Source organism: Bipolaris sorokiniana (genome assembly GCF_000338995.1).
Source record: "Bipolaris sorokiniana ND90Pr unplaced genomic scaffold COCSAscaffold_19, whole genome shotgun sequence".
NCBI lineage: Eukaryota > Fungi > Ascomycota > Dothideomycetes > Pleosporales > Pleosporaceae > Bipolaris > Bipolaris sorokiniana.
In genome coordinates this window covers 193,188-212,148 of record NW_006911913.1, presented here as the reverse complement: position 1 = coordinate 212,148, position 18,961 = coordinate 193,188, and the positions used below count along the sequence as shown (strand labels likewise).

The 18,961-nt window shown below is 51.0% G+C and overlaps 7 protein-coding genes across 7 annotated transcripts; 4 read left to right on the top strand and 3 right to left on the bottom strand.

The window, feature by feature from the left end:
* Positions 1 to 2,093: 2,093 nt before the first annotated feature.
* Positions 2,094 to 3,494, bottom strand: COCSADRAFT_348774 (uncharacterized protein). Its single transcript, XM_007707489.1, has 3 exons — positions 2,908 to 3,494; positions 2,453 to 2,801; positions 2,094 to 2,366 (listed from the first exon to the last, which is right to left on the bottom strand). Exons 1-3 carry the CDS (start codon positions 3,439 to 3,441, stop codon positions 2,107 to 2,109), a joined length of 1,143 nt encoding a protein of 380 aa, XP_007705679.1. The 5' UTR covers positions 3,442 to 3,494; the 3' UTR covers positions 2,094 to 2,106.
* Positions 3,495 to 3,688: 194 nt separating this feature from the next.
* On the bottom strand, positions 3,689 to 5,855 carry COCSADRAFT_41701 (uncharacterized protein). Its single transcript, XM_007707368.1, has 3 exons — positions 5,506 to 5,855; positions 4,015 to 5,451; positions 3,689 to 3,952 (listed from the first exon to the last, which is right to left on the bottom strand). Exons 1-3 carry the CDS (start codon positions 5,684 to 5,686, stop codon positions 3,819 to 3,821), a joined length of 1,752 nt encoding a protein of 583 aa, XP_007705558.1. The 5' UTR covers positions 5,687 to 5,855; the 3' UTR covers positions 3,689 to 3,818.
* A 262-nt stretch (positions 5,856 to 6,117) lies between these two features.
* Positions 6,118 to 7,470, top strand: COCSADRAFT_176399 (uncharacterized protein; the record flags this gene model as incomplete). Its single annotated transcript, XM_007707488.1, has 2 exons — positions 6,118 to 6,792; positions 6,847 to 7,470. 2 exons carry the CDS (start codon positions 6,118 to 6,120, stop codon positions 7,468 to 7,470), a joined length of 1,299 nt encoding a protein of 432 aa, XP_007705678.1.
* Positions 7,471 to 7,747: 277 nt separating this feature from the next.
* Positions 7,748 to 10,186, bottom strand: COCSADRAFT_176398 (uncharacterized protein; the record flags this gene model as incomplete). Its single annotated transcript, XM_007707487.1, has 8 exons — positions 7,748 to 7,870; positions 7,928 to 8,256; positions 8,319 to 8,904; positions 8,976 to 9,287; positions 9,359 to 9,391; positions 9,441 to 9,460; positions 9,525 to 9,815; positions 9,904 to 10,186. 8 exons carry the CDS (start codon positions 10,184 to 10,186, stop codon positions 7,748 to 7,750), a joined length of 1,977 nt encoding a protein of 658 aa, XP_007705677.1.
* A 238-nt stretch (positions 10,187 to 10,424) lies between these two features.
* On the top strand, positions 10,425 to 12,104 carry COCSADRAFT_41698 (uncharacterized protein). The gene has a single exon (XM_007707367.1). It carries the CDS (start codon positions 10,458 to 10,460, stop codon positions 11,913 to 11,915), a length of 1,458 nt encoding a protein of 485 aa, XP_007705557.1. The 5' UTR covers positions 10,425 to 10,457; the 3' UTR covers positions 11,916 to 12,104.
* A 912-nt stretch (positions 12,105 to 13,016) lies between these two features.
* Positions 13,017 to 16,122, top strand: COCSADRAFT_41697 (uncharacterized protein). The gene is made up of 4 exons (XM_007707366.1): positions 13,017 to 13,186; positions 13,238 to 13,382; positions 13,436 to 14,375; positions 14,425 to 16,122. The coding sequence occupies exons 1-4, from the start codon at positions 13,084 to 13,086 to the stop codon at positions 15,763 to 15,765; spliced, it is 2,529 nt and encodes an 842-aa protein (XP_007705556.1). The 5' UTR covers positions 13,017 to 13,083; the 3' UTR covers positions 15,766 to 16,122.
* A 239-nt stretch (positions 16,123 to 16,361) lies between these two features.
* On the top strand, positions 16,362 to 17,156 carry COCSADRAFT_31309 (uncharacterized protein; the record flags this gene model as incomplete). Its single annotated transcript, XM_007707347.1, has 1 exon — positions 16,362 to 17,156. The coding sequence occupies one exon, from the start codon at positions 16,362 to 16,364 to the stop codon at positions 17,154 to 17,156; it is 795 nt and encodes a 264-aa protein (XP_007705537.1).
* Positions 17,157 to 18,961: the final 1,805 nt, after the last annotated feature.

Below are 18,961 nucleotides of genomic sequence, written 5' to 3'. Positions count from 1 at the left end.
AGCTGAGTTTGGTGATTAATAATTGCGGCTCTTGTGTGCCATCCTACACCAACAACTAAGTACTAGTTTCTAATGGGACTTGGAAAGGACAATCTCTTTTCCGAGTCGCATACTATTACACATTGTGTCTGCTGTAAAGAAAAAAAGATAAGACAACCTTGACACGCCCCAGGACTGCGCAATCATGCAATCATGCACACCGTTCAGTCGTTCCGTAAAGGAATGTATTGCGACAGACGTGGTATTCGGCCAGACCCAAACACACGAGTCAAATGACCTCGAACGTGATTCCTTGTGCTACTCCTGATTGGTTTGATCACCATAATACCGTTGATAAGATCGTCCCGAGGCAACAGGAACAGGAGGGGGGTCTTAACGTTCTTGAGCCTCGCAAAACGTACTAATCACATACCGGGAATAGCGGAGACTGAACTATTCTGTTCTTACCCCGCAAACTCGTCTCATCCACCGTCCTTTGTCTAGCCCTCATCGTCGGGTCTGGAATCCACGGCTTCGGTCCTGTGGCTGACGAAGTTGCCAAGTGGCCATTCTAGGATGTCCCTGTTACTGATAAGACTCTTAGCCAACCTTAACCCGAATTTCTTACATACAAACTGCAGTATTATCTGCCACACCTATTCGATTCAACACCACACACCCCTAGCTACAAGACAACCAGGGCCCTGGAGTAAACCTCACACCACTGGCTGTGGGACCGTTCAACCAAGGACCGAAAAATTGCCCTACTTGCTGCGATTGCCTTGGCGGTAGCTATACTAAACTTGATGTTACAAGGAAGTCGTGGCCACCCACGGCGACCAGGTCCGTCATTACAAAACAAGCGCGACGGAGCTACCAGACTAATTGGACTCTTTGAGATGTTAACCATGAGAGTTCCAGGTTTAAAGGAAGTACTTACCCATGTTGCTTACACGACGACGTATATTACACGGTAAACTTGAGCCTCAAAAAGCTAATCGTTCACGCCACAGCGTCTCACACTTAAATCTGGATACCAGTTGATCGCCTCAAACACCGGGCTTTTTAGACATTTCCTAGTCGAATCCTACTCACTACTGACGTCCAACCAAAATTCACGGTTTACAGTAATTCGGCCGAATGGTGGGGTTTCGCCAAGGGTTAATCAACGGTTACCTCCGTATTTGGTTCTAAAACAGAATATATAACGTCGATCGAAAAACGGTCGCCGTTGCGCCTGGCTAGTCATGCAGAAAGAAGAAGGCTTAGAGAGGATGTAGGGGTTACTTCAAGTATGAAATGCGTTGAGCATGACCTAGGCAACGAGGGCACGTGCAAGAACTGTCCGACTACAACTTGGCTTGCGTCATTCTTTACACGGTGCTCCGCACAACAACCTCCCGAGGTTTCCGAGATATTTACTGAAAGGGAGGAGAACAAAAGACATCAACTTGGCATGGGACAAACCTAGGGTTTTGGACGCCTGATGTCGGGCCACCAGTTCCTTCGAGAAGTTTTTTCGAAATACGGCTGATGGAGCATTGCGTAATTTCCTCTTACACGCCACTTGAATCCTCCATCCAAGGTGGAAATTAGCGACAAGCGCTGCGCGTCTAGAACCATGATACTGGTAGTCCATGCTATGAGAGATTGCTATCAGCCACAGGCCGAGGTACCCGCCCGCCCCAGCCTGGATCACGGTGCAAATATCGGCGACCGAAACTCGTTTTCAACCACCCGGCCCGTATCCAGGAGGATATCAACATCACATGCATGAACACTCGCCTGCTCTAACCTTTACTAACGACATACATATTAGTGACTCAAGCTTGCTTCAAGGCACCCGCTCTGTAATCAGCGGGACAGCCATAGCACGGGCCTAGATACCCACCTGCTCTAGTTTTGATGCCGGCATCCACTGCACGTCTATCAGTGACCCATTTCCGCTTTCAAGTACCCTGTCTGTGTCCAGTGACCACCTTTACACTAAGTAAAATTCACGAAAGCCCAAATTCGTCACTTCACCTACCAATCAAGATCAAAGTTGGTGAAAACGTCATTTTTGGACTATCTCACAGTAATCACACTGGAAACTACCTCTAACACCATCCACCGCCCTACCTTCCCCTAAGCATGAATTTCATGCACCCTAGTCAGACTCATAGCTGTCCCATCGTCCACTACATTCCTACGGACAATGCGTTCCCCCGTCTCCTCTCCAGCCGCCTGTTCCCCATCAGCAACATGAAAGCATAATGACGCATCCACAAAATCCACATCGTCATCGTTCTCCGGCCGGAAAACAGTAACCTTTGTAATTACCTTTTGCCCCAACTGCGCCTTATGCTGCATGAGAAAATACGCAAAGGCGGCTCCATTCGGTGATCCTGTTCCCCCGTTAGCACACACTGTCTCTCTCCCTCTCCCCTTCACCAAAACAAACTCAACCTTCAAAGAATAGAACAACACATACCTAGCAACGCCCGTCCCTGCACCGTCTCCATCCCAAATTCTGTCCCCGGCCACTCCCCCAACGTATTCCCTACATCCCGTAACGCACTCGCAATAAGTCTATTCGTAACATCGTTCGAAATCCCTATCATGAAGAAAAACCGCACATTCTCCACTCGCGGGTTGTCGCACACCCAGTATCCCCAGAGGATATCGGAAAAAGCGCGGATAGCAGGCAGGTCCTCGCGGTTTGGGGAGCGCTTGCCCGCGTACCAGAGGGTGCGGGCGGATGCCTGGGGGCTTTCGAGGAAGAGGCCGAATAGGGCGCCGCCGCGGGGATTAATGGCGAATTCGTAGTGAGATTTCGTGGCCTGTTTGTCGTTATTAACCTCTTTCCTCTTTATTTCCATCTTTTTGTCTTATCTCTTTCCCTCTTTTCTCGAAAATGTTTATTTGGGAAAGGGGGCAGAGGCTTACACGATACTGCCTCCCCATACCAGGAACACTATACCACTGATTTATCGCAGGCACCTGATTCCCACGCTCATCCCGCATATCTGGGTCCCAATGTTCAATCCTATAACAGTGGTTGTCGCCGCCCTGGGTGGCAGATGTGCCGCTGAGACCTAGCGAGCGCATGGCGTGCGGGAAGTTCCAGTGGGTAGAGAAGCTGCAGCTGAAGGAGGAAGGGTTGACGCTGCGCCAGTGCCAGGTTAAGAGCTCAGATTTGAGATCGTTGGTGAAGGGGCTGGCTGCTGAGGGGGGGTTGCGCGTGTCTTGGAGGAGAGAGCCGGCGGTTTCGTCGGAGCCGGTCAGGCCGCACATGAGTGCGCCGCCTTTGGTTGTGTAGGTGATCCATTCGCTGGGTGAGGCGTAGTCGTCGTCCCAGAATGCGGTGATGAGTTGGAAGTCGTTGGTTTCGGGGTTGGGGGATGTTGAGGATGGTTTGATTACTCGGGCGGTGACGAAGAAGATGTAAGTTGCAGCGCTGATTGCGGTGCTGAACTTCATGATGCTTGTTGTTGAGTTGGAGTAGATACAGTATTCTATCCCAGTGATTGGAGAGGGGAAGGTAAGCAAAAGTTCACTGACAGTCATGAACTTGCAAGTACTGCGAGAGGAGTCGTACATGTGACCGTGGCTGCACAGACTCGAGTGAAAGTGAAAAGTCACACACATACGAACTAAAACCATAGCCATCGTGCTATCCTCCAGAGCCATCAAATAGGAAGCTTCAAGATTCATCAAATATCGTAAATACGGGATCAGTCTTGTCAGCTCGTGGGATATGATGAGCAGTCTCTTCAGTCACGTTCGTGAATACAACTATCCATCTGCTCATAAACTTCATGTATTCTTGATGTTCTTTCATACAACCAACACAACTTCTACCGCAATGGGATACCCTCATCATCACCCGCATCACCATCCATTTCATCGCCACCAAAGCCCCCACTACCCACATCGTCACCCACATCGTCACCCACGTCGAAGCGCATAAACTTTTCGTTCTTGGCCTCAGCTGCACAACTGTTAGCATTCCTCTCTTATGGATATAATCGAGAAAAAATGCGGTAGACTTACTTCCCCATTCAATCACCTGACCATCCTGCACCTCACAGTCCTTGAGCACAGTCTTATCACCATCTTTTGCATCTCCACCCTCCATCTTACACCGCCTACCGAGAATACAATCGGTGAGTTGGACATTGGGACCGACCTCAACGCCATCCATCAGTAAACATCTCAGCAACCTTGCACCCTCGCCAATCTTGCAGTTTGAGCCAATGACGCTCTCTTTGATGTTGGTCTTCTCCTCTACAATGACGTTGTCGGCGAGCAGCGAATTTTCTGCCTCTACTCGGCATTTGCGTGGGATGGATTCTTTGTGTGCAATCTTGGAGTGATGGGCAAATGGTGAAGCGGCTTCTTTTCCAACCTCCTCAATCGATGGCAGTTTGGCGAGGCGGAGCGAAATGGTCAGCAGGAGGTGGGAGTCGTCAACACGGCGGATAAGAGGTTCATTGAGGCCCGAAGGCTGGACGTATGCGAGGATAGGCGGGATAGTAAGTTTTGGGTTTGCTGTAAGTGACTTTGCGGAGTCAGGTATGCTCGACGATCTCGTGACTCTTGATGCTAACGCAGTAGTTGAGCTCTCTTCGTTCTCTACGTTGTTTCCAGAGTATGTAGTGCTGAACTTGGAAACATCGATATCTTCCTCAACCATCTGGGATCCGTGATCCGACTCTTCATTCTCTTCTTGCAATATCTGTCGCAGGCCCAGCTTCTCGCCTAGTCCGTCTTGCCAACTAGCTTTCGCCCACCAACCCATTACTTCCTCACTTATACTCTCAAACTTTTCGTTCTTGCGGATCATCTCCATGACCCAGTAGGGGAAAATGTATATGTGCGCGTCGCGGTGCGTCGTTAGCATCCTGATCCGAGCGTGTTTTCTGATGAGTGAATATCGAAGGGGAAACGTCTTTTGTTCTTCGGTAATGTCGTTGAGAGTGTCTGTGGGAACCGAGTATACGAGTTTGGAGATGTTGCGCCGTAATGAGTCGGTGGGTACGGAGACGATTGGTTTGGGCAAAGGTGTTGTCGCAATGAAGTCGGTCTCTTCCTTCTTTCTGCTACCCTCTCCCTTAGTCTCATACCATACGCCCATTCCGCCTCTTCGTCCTAGTTTTTCTCCTCCAGCACCATATGCGATCTTGCCACCGTTATGATCTAGCCCTCCACTTGCACCTGCAAATCCTCCCTGTTCAACCATCCATGCGTCCACCAGCGATGTACCGTCCAGTTCGCATACGATATCGCAAGGAAGTACGATGAAGTCGCCCTTGATGGTGCTTTGTAGTTCGGGTAATCGGAAGAGGTCGCCGGTACTAGTCTGGTGCGAGAGGCCTTTTGGCGCGAGAATGTTTGGTTTCGGTGAAGGGAGAGTTGTGAGATGTGGATTTTGCGACATGGCAGCCTCGATAGCTTCTAGTGATTCTGGCGGGGTAACGACTGTGATGTCTGCACATTGTCAGCCATCTACTGTGTTGTACTCTTTTTCTTCTTGCAGCCTACCTGTTACTCCCATGCGATAGCACCATTCCAGCGGGTACCAGACCATAGGCCGGTTGGCGATGGGCAGCAGCGCCTTTGGAATATCTTTTGGCGAAGATGTAAAAGTACTGAATGAGGCTCCAGGTCCGCAGAGAATGAGGGCCTGGAAGCCCGGTGGGGGAAGACTCGTTGCGTGCGGCATTGTCGAATAATTTTGGATGTGTGTCTTGGTGTAGTTCTGGTCGGGTATGGGGTCCAGTAATTTTCACAGTGCCCCAATCGATAAGAAGACCGTCGTCTTGGCCTGTGTATCCCGGAGTAGGTGTAGGTAGACAGTCTGCTGACTCCTCTGCTGCAGGTACAGAAGAATGATGTGGGGGTGTGTAAGAGTCACCCCGCTACGTCAAAAAGCGGACATGACTCGTAACACGGCAAGCACAGCAGCCTCGGGCCGCTAACGCATGTGTCAAGCATCAGCCTTGCGTTTTCCCCAGCCACCCACAACAACAGGGAAGCTCTGCACTGCTGACGCTTGAAACAAAACAACTCACGCCCCTAAGACAAAAAGCAACAACTGCAGGATCCAAGCTACAACAGAAGACCAAAATTCCCCATAGCGACATGACCTAGAGAATGTCGTCTTTCAATTACGACCGTTACGACCGTCGCCAGTCGAGCTCCCGCAACCGCAGCACCCTGGGCTTCTATGTTCCTCTGATCCTCACCGTGACTGTCGCGACGGCTGGCCTGGCGGCATGGGTGTGGAGCGCGCGCGAAGACGGGCAAGACTACTCTTCAGACGATGATCTGAGCTACGGCGAAGACAGTGCCCACGACAGGCGAAATGGCACGGCGCCCATGGGCCGTGACCTGGGGCCCGGGGGCGTGGGCGGTGAAGCATACAGCAATGATGCCACTCTGCTCGGCCGCGCCCAGGGAGTCATCCGCCGCACACCCTCGCCCCAGCAGTTCTTCGATACCGTGAGCAAGAAGACGGCGGCTGGCTGGGCGGCTGCTGGCGCTGCTGCTGGCGCTGCCCTGGCCTCGATCCGCGAGGAGGACAAGGACGAGGCCTTTGGCGACCACTCACGATGGAGCGAGGAAGCCGCTCTGAGGAGGAACGTCGAAGCCCAGAGCCGGGACAGCGCCGCAGCCGTAGACGCGCAAACCAAGAGCTTCGCGGCCAGCATGCGCAAGATCGAAGACAAGAACTGGGGCAAGCGCAAAACCGTTGTCCTCGTCGTCAGCGCAGAAAGCCTTTCAGAAAACCACTTCGACGACTCAACCACCTACCGCGAAGAGACTGCAGTCAGCCTCCTCACGCTCCTCTCGTCATTAATGCCAATCACTAACTCCAAACAGACCATCCTCTCCCACCTCCCCGACACCGACTTCTCCCGCATAAACCTCTTCGTCCTCGTCTATTCCCCCGCCTTCCGCTCCCGCCCCCAGTCCCGCGCAAACTCCTCCCTGGGCGGCTCCTACTCTGCTATTAGCACCCCCGCGCGCACCCCGGGAGAGGAACTCTCCTCCATTGACCCTATTGTGTACACCCCTGCCCCCAGCGCCCGCGACTCCGACGCCACCCTCTGGAACACGCTACACTCGCAGGCCCTGCGCCTCGTCGAGGACCCCGCAATGGTCATGCCGTTTAGCACCCCGACGGGCTTCGTGCACATGCTGCGCCACATTGGTCCAGATCTCGTGTACGTTGTTGATGCGCTGAGCGGCGTCAATGGCCAGAACATTGAGGATGTGAGGAAGTGGGTTGGCCAGACAATTGTCGTTGTTGGTGGCGATGGCACGGGTTTGGGCGGACTCGTCGACACGGATGATGAGGGGCCGCTGCGCAAGGGCAAGGAGAACGAGCATACCGTCAGGTGGTGGCAGGTCACTGATATGGTGGGTCTGGGTAAAGGCGTCGAGGTCGTGGATGCGTCTAGACTTGCTGATGACTATGAGAGGCGCGTTGGCGGACGCGAGTAGAAGAGTGTGTTTGCAACTTTTTTTTGAGATACGATGCTTCGCATGGGCGTTTGATGATTGCTTTATGTTTATACCGGGCCCCCCAAAGCCAATTTACGTACTTGACTGAACGAATACACTTACGCCATTTTGAATTGCTTCAATTCGTCATTAATTAAAAGGAAGAAGTATGCCCCCTTTTTGACCAGAAACGCCTATCCACGCTCAACACCCTTGGCATAACAGGAAAAAGATGTCGTAAAACGAGACATGGTTGGAAAATATGCAGGAATAGATTCTACATGCCGACACGAAGCAAGTACCGCAGCTTCACCTGCGCAACATCATACGCAATGTACTCATTGTACATCAAGTACGCTCCAGACACCTTCGTCTTGCCAGGCGGAGTCGATACATCGGGCTATTCAACTCGTCAATTTCAAGGAATCAAAAAAAGGCAGAGAAGCTTCAAACTTACCATCGCGCATCCCTTCAGCGCGGGATTTATGCAGCTTGCATCCTTCCACTTGCTTGGGCCTGTTGAGCCCATTCCCCACGTACTATACATGCCATTCTTGATCGCATCTTCACCAGCAGTGTACGAGGCATTGGTGAGCTGGTGCATCGGGTTACCCAATTCAGCCTCGCAAAGGAGGAGCAGAGCAGTGCCGCCCGAGTTGTACGAGGCACAGTAGTTTGCGGATTTGGAAGACATGTCGGCGAGGTAGATACCTTTGCCGAACATGTAGCCTGATACAGGGGCTTCAGGGGGTGCGATGCGGAGACCTTGGCTGAGGATTCCACCGACTGTAGGTGCATACTGGGTCAGTGGTTGCTTCACAAAGTGTTAATGAAGGATAGGTACTTACAGTTGGTGACACGAGAACCGTGCCATAGGAGACGGCGGTTGCTTGAAATCTTGGAGAACTTGCTCTTGTCGAACCGCTCGAATTCGCCCTTGCGCTCGATGCGGAAGATATCTTGAACGTTGTAACTGACTGCATGGGTTTTGCCTTTTGAGCAATTAAGATACTGGTCGATTTCGACAAACTCCTGGCTCTTGTGGTCAAGCGGTGTCATCTCTTCCATGCCGAGACCCTGGAATTGCTTGTCGAGCTTGTGGATGCCGCTGTCGTCCTTCAGTTGGCTCTTGAGCATGGCAGCAGTCTCCTTCATGTCTGACAGACTCTCGAGTAGCTCTATTTCTTTCTTAAGGGCGTCGTTGTCTCGAATGACTGGCGGACGGTTGCGGCCAAAGGCGTGTGGGATCACGGAAAAGTAGTGGTTGGATAGACGTTCTACTTCTGCTCGCGATGCTGCGTCGGTGTTGTCTAGAAGCACAGACAGCTCCTTCAAGGCTTGGAAACCACGAGCAATTGTTCCCTTGCTGAGCTTGCCCAGTGGTAGTTTGTTTGCATCGTAATTGAGGGCAGACATGGTGGCATCGAAATAATCCTACTTTGGGTGAGCTTAAGGTCTTTATGGCATGTAGTCTAGTGACCAGATGAAAGAACACTCATGCTTACCTGGTTGAAGATGAGCTTCATGAGGTCCTGTGTAGGCTTGTCAAGCGTGCACTCGGCGGGCTTGACAGCGTCTTTCTTTTCGTCGTCCGCACCCGCAGCACCTGTGTCGTCCTCGTCCTCATCATCCGAGTCGGGGTTGTACGAACGCTCCACGTACGCGTATTTTCCTGTTTTTGGCTCTGCACTACGATTATCCCATCCGAGACCAGATTTTTCCTTGAACTTCTTTAAAAACTCCCTCATAGCGTTATGCAAGCTGCCATCGCCTAACACGGCGTTGTGCCCACGTTCACCAACGCGGCCCCAACGAGTCTGCAGGTTGATGAAGAAGATTAGTTCATCATACATTTAAGAAAAATTGTATTTGGGGAATTGCTGCTTACCCAAGTTTTATAGTCTGCTCCATTGACAAGAAGCTATGTCCATTAGTCGGGTCCAGGGCTCTTTATAGTGAAAGGAACACACCTGGCATTTGTAAAACTTGTCTACGTAGATGAATACAGGATTAGAATATGTGTCACAGAAATTCGGTCTAGACTTATTGCTTACTATTGTTGGCACTGGCGTTGGTTTGATTGAGCGACGCATCGTATATAGTACCATTTGAGTCAATGTACACTTGATAGTTTGCAAGGGGACAATATTCATCTACGGAGATGGCAATTGTCTTTGATTTCGCATTCTGGCCATCTCCCACCTTGGCATCCTCTTTAATCTTGAGTTTCTTTTCTTGAGATGGTGCCGGAGGAGTGGTAGAGGCAGGTCGTTTGTTTGAACCATTCTTCTGTGCAGGAGCAGCGCCAGACGACAGCAAGTACTGTGTTTCATCTACCTTTGAGCCTATGCCAAACGTCAACCTCAACACTTTATTTGCTTCTTTTAAAAGGGCCTTGTGAGATAGCATTGTAAAAGTGTTGTTGCAGCGTACCTTTGGACTCGCATTCGTCGAGCCATTCAATGGTCAATACAGGCACGTCATGGGCAGCCGCGGCTTTAGTCTTGGTCGAGTTGCTCTCATAATCCTTTTCAGTTGCAATGAGATGGGTCGTGTTTGCCGTGACACTTGATGCAATCGTAGCACCCAGTGACGCAAGACGCGACTGAAGTGCAGATTGTGATGTTCCCGGGAAGCGGCCAGATGTAGCGACGGAGCATCCATCCAGAGGCGGAGCGGCCTTTGGGGTGGCCTTTGGTGCAGCTTTACGAGGCATTGGTGCGAATTGAAGTTTGAGAAATGTGATACAGTTTTCAGCTGCAGCGGCGAGGAGCGCCTTTATTTGAACATTTCGGGAAATCAATCAGGCGTCCGACCAGACGAGTGACGCGCGCGAAGGTAGTACCCTTAGGCATCAGCCCAGAAATGGACTAGCTCGCCATGTCTGCCTGCGCGGCGTCGACGCGCTACCACATGATAAGAAGACCAAGCAAGACACGCACTGGCGTTGCCCAGTCCGACTCCATCTCAGTCATTGATCCCCAACAATGGCATCGCTTCTCACAATACCGCTTGAGTTGCTCGTTGCAATCTCAGCCCTTCTACCGACTGAAGATCTCGGCGCCCTGCGACTGGTCTGCAAACAAACAGAAAAGTCTCTCTACGAATGGTTCTCGCAAGAGTTCTTTAGTAAGAAGCAGTTTATGCTCACGCATACAAGTCTGCAGGCGTTGATTGATATTTCCAAGCACGCCAGTTTCTCCAAGAAGCTGACACACGTCATCATTGCCACCAATGTCTACGAGGAAATACCGCTGCGCTTTAGGGATGAAGAGGCGGCTGCTCGATACATTCAAGGCTACCAAGAGCAAAAGGCTTTGTTGAGTACAGGCGTAGACCGCGAAATGCTCTCTGAGGCATTCTCGCGGCTGAAAAACCTCCAAACTGTTGGTATTCGCGACTTCGATTCTAATAAGCGGACTCGCGATAGGAAGAGTTGGTCATCCTGGGGTGCTACAACAGTATACCGTGAGACAGGAGTCCGGCTGAGCTTTGCGGATCGGGGATCATACTCGCCCGAAATCACGACGCGCTTTGTCTCCCGCATCTTCTCCAGTGTTCTATATGCCCTGGGGAAAGCCAATCGACAACCTCCGCAATTCGAGGTGCTACTTCGCCAACACGGACTGCTTGACTCAGCTTTTTTTCTTCCAGACTTCCTTCTACCAACAATCGAGCCTGTCCTGCGCAACATGACCACACTTTTGTTGAGTGTCAGCCTGGTTATACGCCTTCTACATACCCATAGCAACGGCGCTTCAGCCGATCTGCACCCAGGCCGTTCCCTCCGACATTTCCTAAGACACACACCCAACCTGACGCATCTGCGATTAAACTTTGAGAAGCACTTGGTCGCTAATAACGAGGCCTTTCTATCGTGGCTAAGCACGCCACCACCCACAACAACGATGCCTGTCTCATTCCTGCATCCCGACCCAATCGCGCTACCATTGCTAAAAACGCTTGAACTGGGTCAGCAGAGCGTTAGGGCTGATATTCTCATCTCGCTCATTGCCAAGTTTGCGCCAACGTTGGAGGATCTCAGTCTCTGGAGAATGAACATCCATAGCTTCACCCACATCCCCATGGGTCACCAGCCAAACTTTTGGAGAGACTTTTTTAACAAGGTCTCCAGAATCCCGCAGCTCAACCTCAATCACCTCAAAGTCGGCATGCTACAGCAGGACCACTCACATGTGAACTTTAGGGAAAAGGAGGACGCTAAGTCGCTTAAGGTCAAAGAACACACTGGAAATGGAATGGATAAGTTTTGGGAAGAGTTGGTGGAACAAGTCTTTGTGGACCGACAGCCTGAAACATCACACTTTAATGGTGATGATTCGGGTGAAGATGAGGATATGGGTGACGAGGAAGAGGAAGAGGAAGAGGAAGAGGAAGGAGACGACGACGAAGAAGAACAAGAAGAACAAGAAGAACAAGAATAAGAAGAAGACGATGATGATGATGATAGTGATGTATCTGACGCTGTTGAACAATACAATGCCGCACATGCGAGTGCTGTACGGTGAAAGAAGATAGATGTTTAGGGCCTTGGTGATGGGTTTGCACATGTACGGCATGTCCGGGCATAATCTTGTTCAATTTAGCGTAAATTGTAATGAAATCTTACGGACTCTTTGCATCTCACCTCGATGTTCATTGCTTGTGTTGCTATCGAAAAGCACAGTAGCATAAAAGTTGTTCCGTGTTGATGCACATCCTATGGCGCTCTGAACAGTGAATGAAACGAGTGGATTGGTGCCAATCGCCGTGTTTCTGCTCACACAGCGCTTTTGAGAAACGTGTGGAGCTGATGTGGATAAGCCAGGATTTGCGGGGTAATCGTGGTATAAAAAGTCACTCTTATAAGACACAAGGGTGTTGACCGCCTCGTCGCCGCTACTCGACTCTCCTTTCATCTTGTCGGTGAGCACGCCCTCTGGCAACTTCGCTAGGCAAAGGTCACAGTTGGGCAGCATTCTCCAGCTTTGCTCATATTCCGTGCCAATTTGCGATATTCGATGTTTTGAATGCAACGGAAAGATATTGTTAGCCACCGGTCAACAGGCTGGCCAATGAACAGGCCTTTAGGCCGCCAAATGGCAATCCCTTCACTCCAACTACCTAATGGACCCGGAACAGGTGTCATCCATCTCGTGTCACCTATCAATAGCTGTTAAGATGATGTCGGCGCCCAGCTGAGCTGCAAATACCACAAGGACACGATGTCGCACACACGATGCATCTGGGGAAGTGCAGGGGTGGGGTCGGACAAGAGCACATGACGAGAAATGCGGTTCGACACCACGGCGTCTCATCGTCGGGCTCACCATTGCCTTCACCCCTCATTCTCACCCTTTCGGTGGCATAAAAACAGTGTCAGCACATGGTGTGCAATTCCGACGAAAACGGCGGGACTAGAATCGTTTTGAGCATCTCAAAAGAAAAACCGGTGCTGCTGCACGGATTACTTGACCGGATCTTGGCGCCTGCACGGTTTCGGGGGCTTCACCGGTGAGCAGCTCACACAGCACTAATAGAGCGACCGCGCCTCCGCCGATGCGACAAGTTTTGCATTCGCAGTGTTTCTGCAGGTCGGAAAAAGGTGCAACCATGCAAGTTCTCGACGCGACCAGTCTTGCCGAACGCCTCAGGTGGGAGGACCAAGACTACTGGCTGCACCTCGAGGCCGAGACGCCGTTTGACAAGTACCCAGGTAAACACTGTAGCTTCTCGACCTGTTGCGCGTCATGCTAACATTATCCAGCCAAACAGCATGCGCGGCGCGTGCAAGAAAAGATGGGCATTGAGCATGGGTTGATTTACCTTCCAGGCCAGCCGGCGAGGAACAATGAAGACAGCGACATGCCAGCTCCCTTTCGCCAGCGACGATACTTTTACTACTTGAGCGGGTGCGTTGCGCCCAAGTCATTGACTGCTTCATTCATGTGCTGATAGTGGCAAGATGTAATGAACCTGACTGCCACATGGCTTACGATGTCCAACGCGATGTCCTAACTTTATTCATTCCGCGCATCAATCCTGCGCGCGTCATCTGGAATGGCCGTGGCTCCACTCGAGCAGAGGCGCTCACCAAATACGACATTGACCAAGTGTTCTACACAGACGAGCTACAGTATGTCATCCAGGAGTGGGCCCATGTCAATCGCCACGCTGGCGTTTACGTCTTGCATCCATCTTCGCGGGTACCAGGCTGCGATAATCTTGTGCCTCGCACAGACTTTCATTCTCTCCAACCAGCCATGAATATGTGTCGCATGATCAAGGACAGCCATGAAATCAGCCTCATCCGGAAAGCGAATGACATCAGCTCACAGGCGCATCGACAGGTACTTGAGAACATCCTCAGCTTCAACAACGAAGCGCAAGTCGAAGGCCTCTTCATGGATGTGTGCATATCACGTCAGGCCAAACAGCAAGCCTATGATCCTATTGCCGCATCCGGACCAAATGCAGGCACTCTGCATTATGATGCAAACAACGAGAGCTTTGCTGGTCGGCAACTCATGTGCTTAGATGCTGGTTGTGAGTACGAACTGTATGCTAGCGACATTACCCGTTCTTTCCCATTGTCTGCTTCTTGGCCTAGCAAAGAAGCCAAAAACGTCTACAAGCTGGTCCAACGCATGCAAGACACGTGCATCGAGAGATTAGGTCCTGGTGTTAGGTATCTAGACCTGCACGTTCTGGCACATCAAATTGCGATCGATGGTCTTCTGCAGCTCGGAATCCTGCATAATGGAACAAAAGAAGAAATATACAAAGCAGGCACAAGTAGAGCCTTCTTTCCTCACGGATTGGGACATCACGTCGGCTTAGAAGTCCATGACCCGAGCCAAGCAGATCTAATGAGCATCCGAAGAGGCAAGCTCGTCACTCAACAGGTTAGTTTGAAACGCGCAACATGCATCGACAGCTGCTGATATTCCATAGGCACCTTCTCTCTACCCAGAAAACTTTCACAGCCCAGTATACAATCCCGAGACATGTCGCGCGCCAGCAGATCCTCGGAGCAGCCATCTTGAGGAAGGCATGGTGGTAACTGTCGAGCCTGGTATCTACTTCTCGGCCTACGCTTTGCAACACTTCTATCTCCCGTCGCCGGTCCATTCGAAATTTATCAACACTGAAGCACTAAAACGTTACTTACCTGTGGGCGGAGTTCGCATCGAAGATGATATTCTGATAACTGCCAGAGGCTTTGAGAATCTGACCACTGCTCCCAAGGGCGAAGCGATGCTCGAAATCATCAGACAGGGCAAGTCAAAAGTGAAAAGTCCGCTAGATCGACCAGTGGCAATCTCACAGCGAAAAAGTAAAGAAGTAGAAGCGCCACTCTTACGCGCACCAGGAATCCCAAAGGAAATACCGCGACTTGTACAAAGGCCACTTACACGATCTGCAACCTTACCAGCCGACCTCAAACATAAGAATGTGGAACTTGAGCCTTGGGTAGGACCATCACTCTCATCAAATTTTGGACGCTCCATGACTACAGAGGAAAAGATTGAGCAGTGGCGGAAGAAGCGCAGTTCAAAATCAGCAACGTCGTCGCTTACAACAACCATGAGGAAAGTACAGCCCGTTTGTGGTGATAACAATCCGGGGATGCAGCATATATATATGGGTGATGCCTCTAATATGTCTTCGTTGCCACGAACAACCACCAAGTCTATCGACTTGTCTGCATGCAAGAACTGTGCCATTCTTGTTCAAACACTTGATCGGCTGAGGCAAAATCTTGCATCATCAGCGCAGGGGTCACCAGCGCCAGTGGCAGTAACCACAGAGAAGGAAAACATACCAAGCCCTGTTTTGGAACTCGGAAGCAAGGAGGTCAAAGTGTCGACTGGCACGCCATCAGATACTCGTGAACACGGAGGCAAAAAGAGGGAAGAAGTATGCTCACAACCGCGCTCTCACCCAAATTTGAGGTCGAAACAAGCGAAAATGCCGTCCCCCGCACAACACACACAATCCGGGTTTCCACCAGAGGTTAACGCTTCGGGAGAACAACTCGCATCACGTTCTCTTCGCTCCAAAGATCCAGCCACGCAACCCCAACCTGGACCACCTACCACAGTGTCACCCTTGTCCTTGCCATTGTCAACACCTCAATATCCCGGTGCAGAGGCAGTCTCGGAAGTAGAAGTGGTACGAAGAAAGCTAGAGTCATTGCAATCCAGGCTTAGCCATCTTGAACTGCGCGGGCAGCTTACACAGCTTCCCATTCCACGGCCTTCAATGCCAAACTTGATGCCACACAATCTCTGAACTGACATACTACGCGCACTGCATCACTCACAACGGTGTCGCTCTGGGAGGTACAGGCGCCAAGTGCGCTTTTCTAGAATAGCATACCATACGTTACCTTATGTTCTTGCGTTCGTTTTAGCATAGTTATTCAATATACGTTTAATCATTAGGCAGAAAGAGAGGTTTTGCAGGTTTTCGATGGTTCACGGTGAAAACATAATGGTATTACATTGGATATTGTAGAAGTTCTCTGGAGGTTGGTCTATGTATATACGTACACCCATACCTACATATGGTTGGCCCAGCAATGGCTTGCCGAGGTGTGTACAGCATTGTCATTTGTCTGACCCAAAAAGATGTTACAATCACACAAGCATTGCGAAACTCCAGTCAGGCTGGGTTTATGGACATCGTGGGGCTGACGGGCCGATATGGCATAATGATGTGCAGATGGTAATACTTACGCGGTGATGCTAGCGAGATGGGGTTGCCGGGAGTTGACGATACAGTAGTAGTCGATCGCCCCGCATCCGATTTTCATGTTCAAAACCAGCTCGTGCTCGTCTTCCAATCTTACCCGAAATCGCAACACTCGAGCTTCGTAAATGTCAACAATGCAAGCTACAACAGCCAGCGCTCGTGCTACCATTGAGGCGTTCCATGCGAGACTCGCTGCAGCCGAGAAGCAACAACATCAAGCTTGGGAACAACAGGATCAACAACAATTCCAGGACATGTACAGTCCATGCAACTCTTCATCAACATTTCACGATCTCCAGTGTGGGCACAGGATCCAGACTGAGTATACTGCAAGCTGTGGCGGGCTCTGCGCACGCCCTGTCCAGGGCTATCCCTTTGTCTGTCCAACATGCCTCATCGACGTGGTGCGCGCCGAAGTAGCTCTCGAAGGGCTTACTTTGAAGCTGAATCATAACGAGGCGGTGGAGGGTTCCGGATCGAGTCAGGAGTCGGAGGTGCGCCGTGTTGCCGAACAATATATCGCAGCCATGCTCCGAAGAGGCTATCGCGCCTGTAAGGCCGTCGCCAAGTTTGACGAGCCGCGTCTCCAATTCTTTGACGAGTTTATGCGACAGGATGGTTTCGGCGGCGTAGAAGAAGAGTGCAATAAAGAGGAGCCAGTGACGCCGCGCAAACGTCCAGGCACGGCAACGGCAAGAAAAGCAAAGCAGAACGGCTCGGACCAAACACCTCGAACGTTGGATTTCCGTGATTCTGCTACCGGCGGCGCTCCTGCAGAGAGGAAAAAAATGGCTGATATGAACCAAGCAGTCGGTGGCGCCATGGGTGGAAATCCTAGCCAATCTGTTGAGACATGGGTCAACCTTCCTCCTGAAAGCGCGGCCACAGAGGCAGTACGGAAGGCGATGGAAGCTTTCAGTCTACTCTAGGCTCCCGAGGGGGGAGAACTACAAATGTCGTTACTCGAGCAAATCCGCCAAAGACGAAGATCACCATATGCGAACACAGGGCGAAAAGTATACGTCAATGTTAAGAAAAGGGACAGGCGCGCGGTGGGGGCCGAGCCATCAATGTCAGCCACCCGCCCTGCGGCTGAAGTCATCGATCAAATCAAACCGGTGAAGAACAATATGGGCATTGAGTCCGTCTATATACCAGGAAGCCATTGGTGGCACATTGTCTGGACACTGGGGGAATGAGATGGCGGTTGGAACAATGCGGAACGTCCTCGGAATGCTTGGCATCGAGCCGCACTCTCCTGATCTGAGCGCGGGCGTCATGCCCAACACCATGCGCATTAACATCCTTTGCTAAGACCCAGAGCGGACATGAGGCGAAGTGAACTCTTCGCCGAACCGTCGAGGATCGGTATATCACCACAAGTACTCAGGGGGGTTAGTAGCGTTGAGAAATCTGTGCGCAGCAGGATCGCGATCATGACAGAACCTAGTCAAGCGTTCGGGTTAATTCTTCCTGGGTAGGGACATCAACACCATGCACGCCACCCTTTTCGCGAGATCTGCAAACGATATTCTCCATTGTTTCCGACTACTATTATCTGTCGCCGAAGTTGAGCGGGATGTCTCGTGACGAGAGTCTCATCAGCCGTCTGTGGTTGGGTAGCGATGGATTAAGGTTTGACAGGGACCTGCCGACCACCAGTAACTTTATTCAGCAAGTTGTCAGCGCGCTGCCGACAAATCCTGCGCGATGATGTTAATTATTAGCGGCTCAGGCTCGACCCTTTTGTGGATCCACCTTAAGCCGAAACATGGACGTCGAGGTTTCTGTTCGCCTAGGCCGTGTTCAGAAGCATACTTACTACTCGCGTAGTATGCCGCTTCGGCAACCACCACACCCACCCACCACAGTAGGGTAGGCACGAGAGAATATGAGGATGTGTATACACAGGTGTATCTACAGTACAACAATTAACTTTGTCCCATCAGCCGTGTCTATCAGTCACGTGCTGTCAGCTATATCCCTGAACAAGCGTCCTGTACCCATGGCTCGGTTACAACATGTATGGATCCTCATGGTGACATCGAAGCCGTGTCTTGAACCACAAAAAAACCATTGACTATAACACTACAAACTATTCGGAATGGATACGCTGGTGAATCATAAGGGCTTAGGCACAAAAGCCACTGCTCGCCCTGAGGGTAAAGTCCGTTCCAAGAACTGCAGTGACCAATTCCTAAAAATGATGGCTCGACAATGAGCCGCTGTAGATCGACAAGCATGCATAGTGAAAGCACGACATCACGCTAGCCCTTCTGGAGCTAGCTTTTGCGAAGTCGGCAACCCTACTCAGGATAGTCAGAACCGAAGGCATGTTGCCTGATTATCTGCCGCATTGGGACGTTTTGGACCCTGTACTATCTGCAGCCTGGCGACGCCAATACGCCATCATGTTTCGCATGCCACGTGTGGTTGCTAGATGAACCCATTCAAGCCCACGAAAAGAACGTTTGGATACAATCGGCGTTAAGAGCAAGGTATGTATAGCGAAGTGGATCCTGTACATCCGCCCACGTTAGCTTCTCGCAATTTTTACCCGCATCTTCAGGCAGTCCATAGACGCGATATTAACTTTTTTTCTACAAACAATTACAGTACGTATTCCAGTTTCAAGAACCATGGATGGTCACCGGAATTGGCATCATCCCCTCACGAAACTAAACTATTCATGGAAACAATCGGCCAGGCACTCGGTATGCGTATAACACGTGGA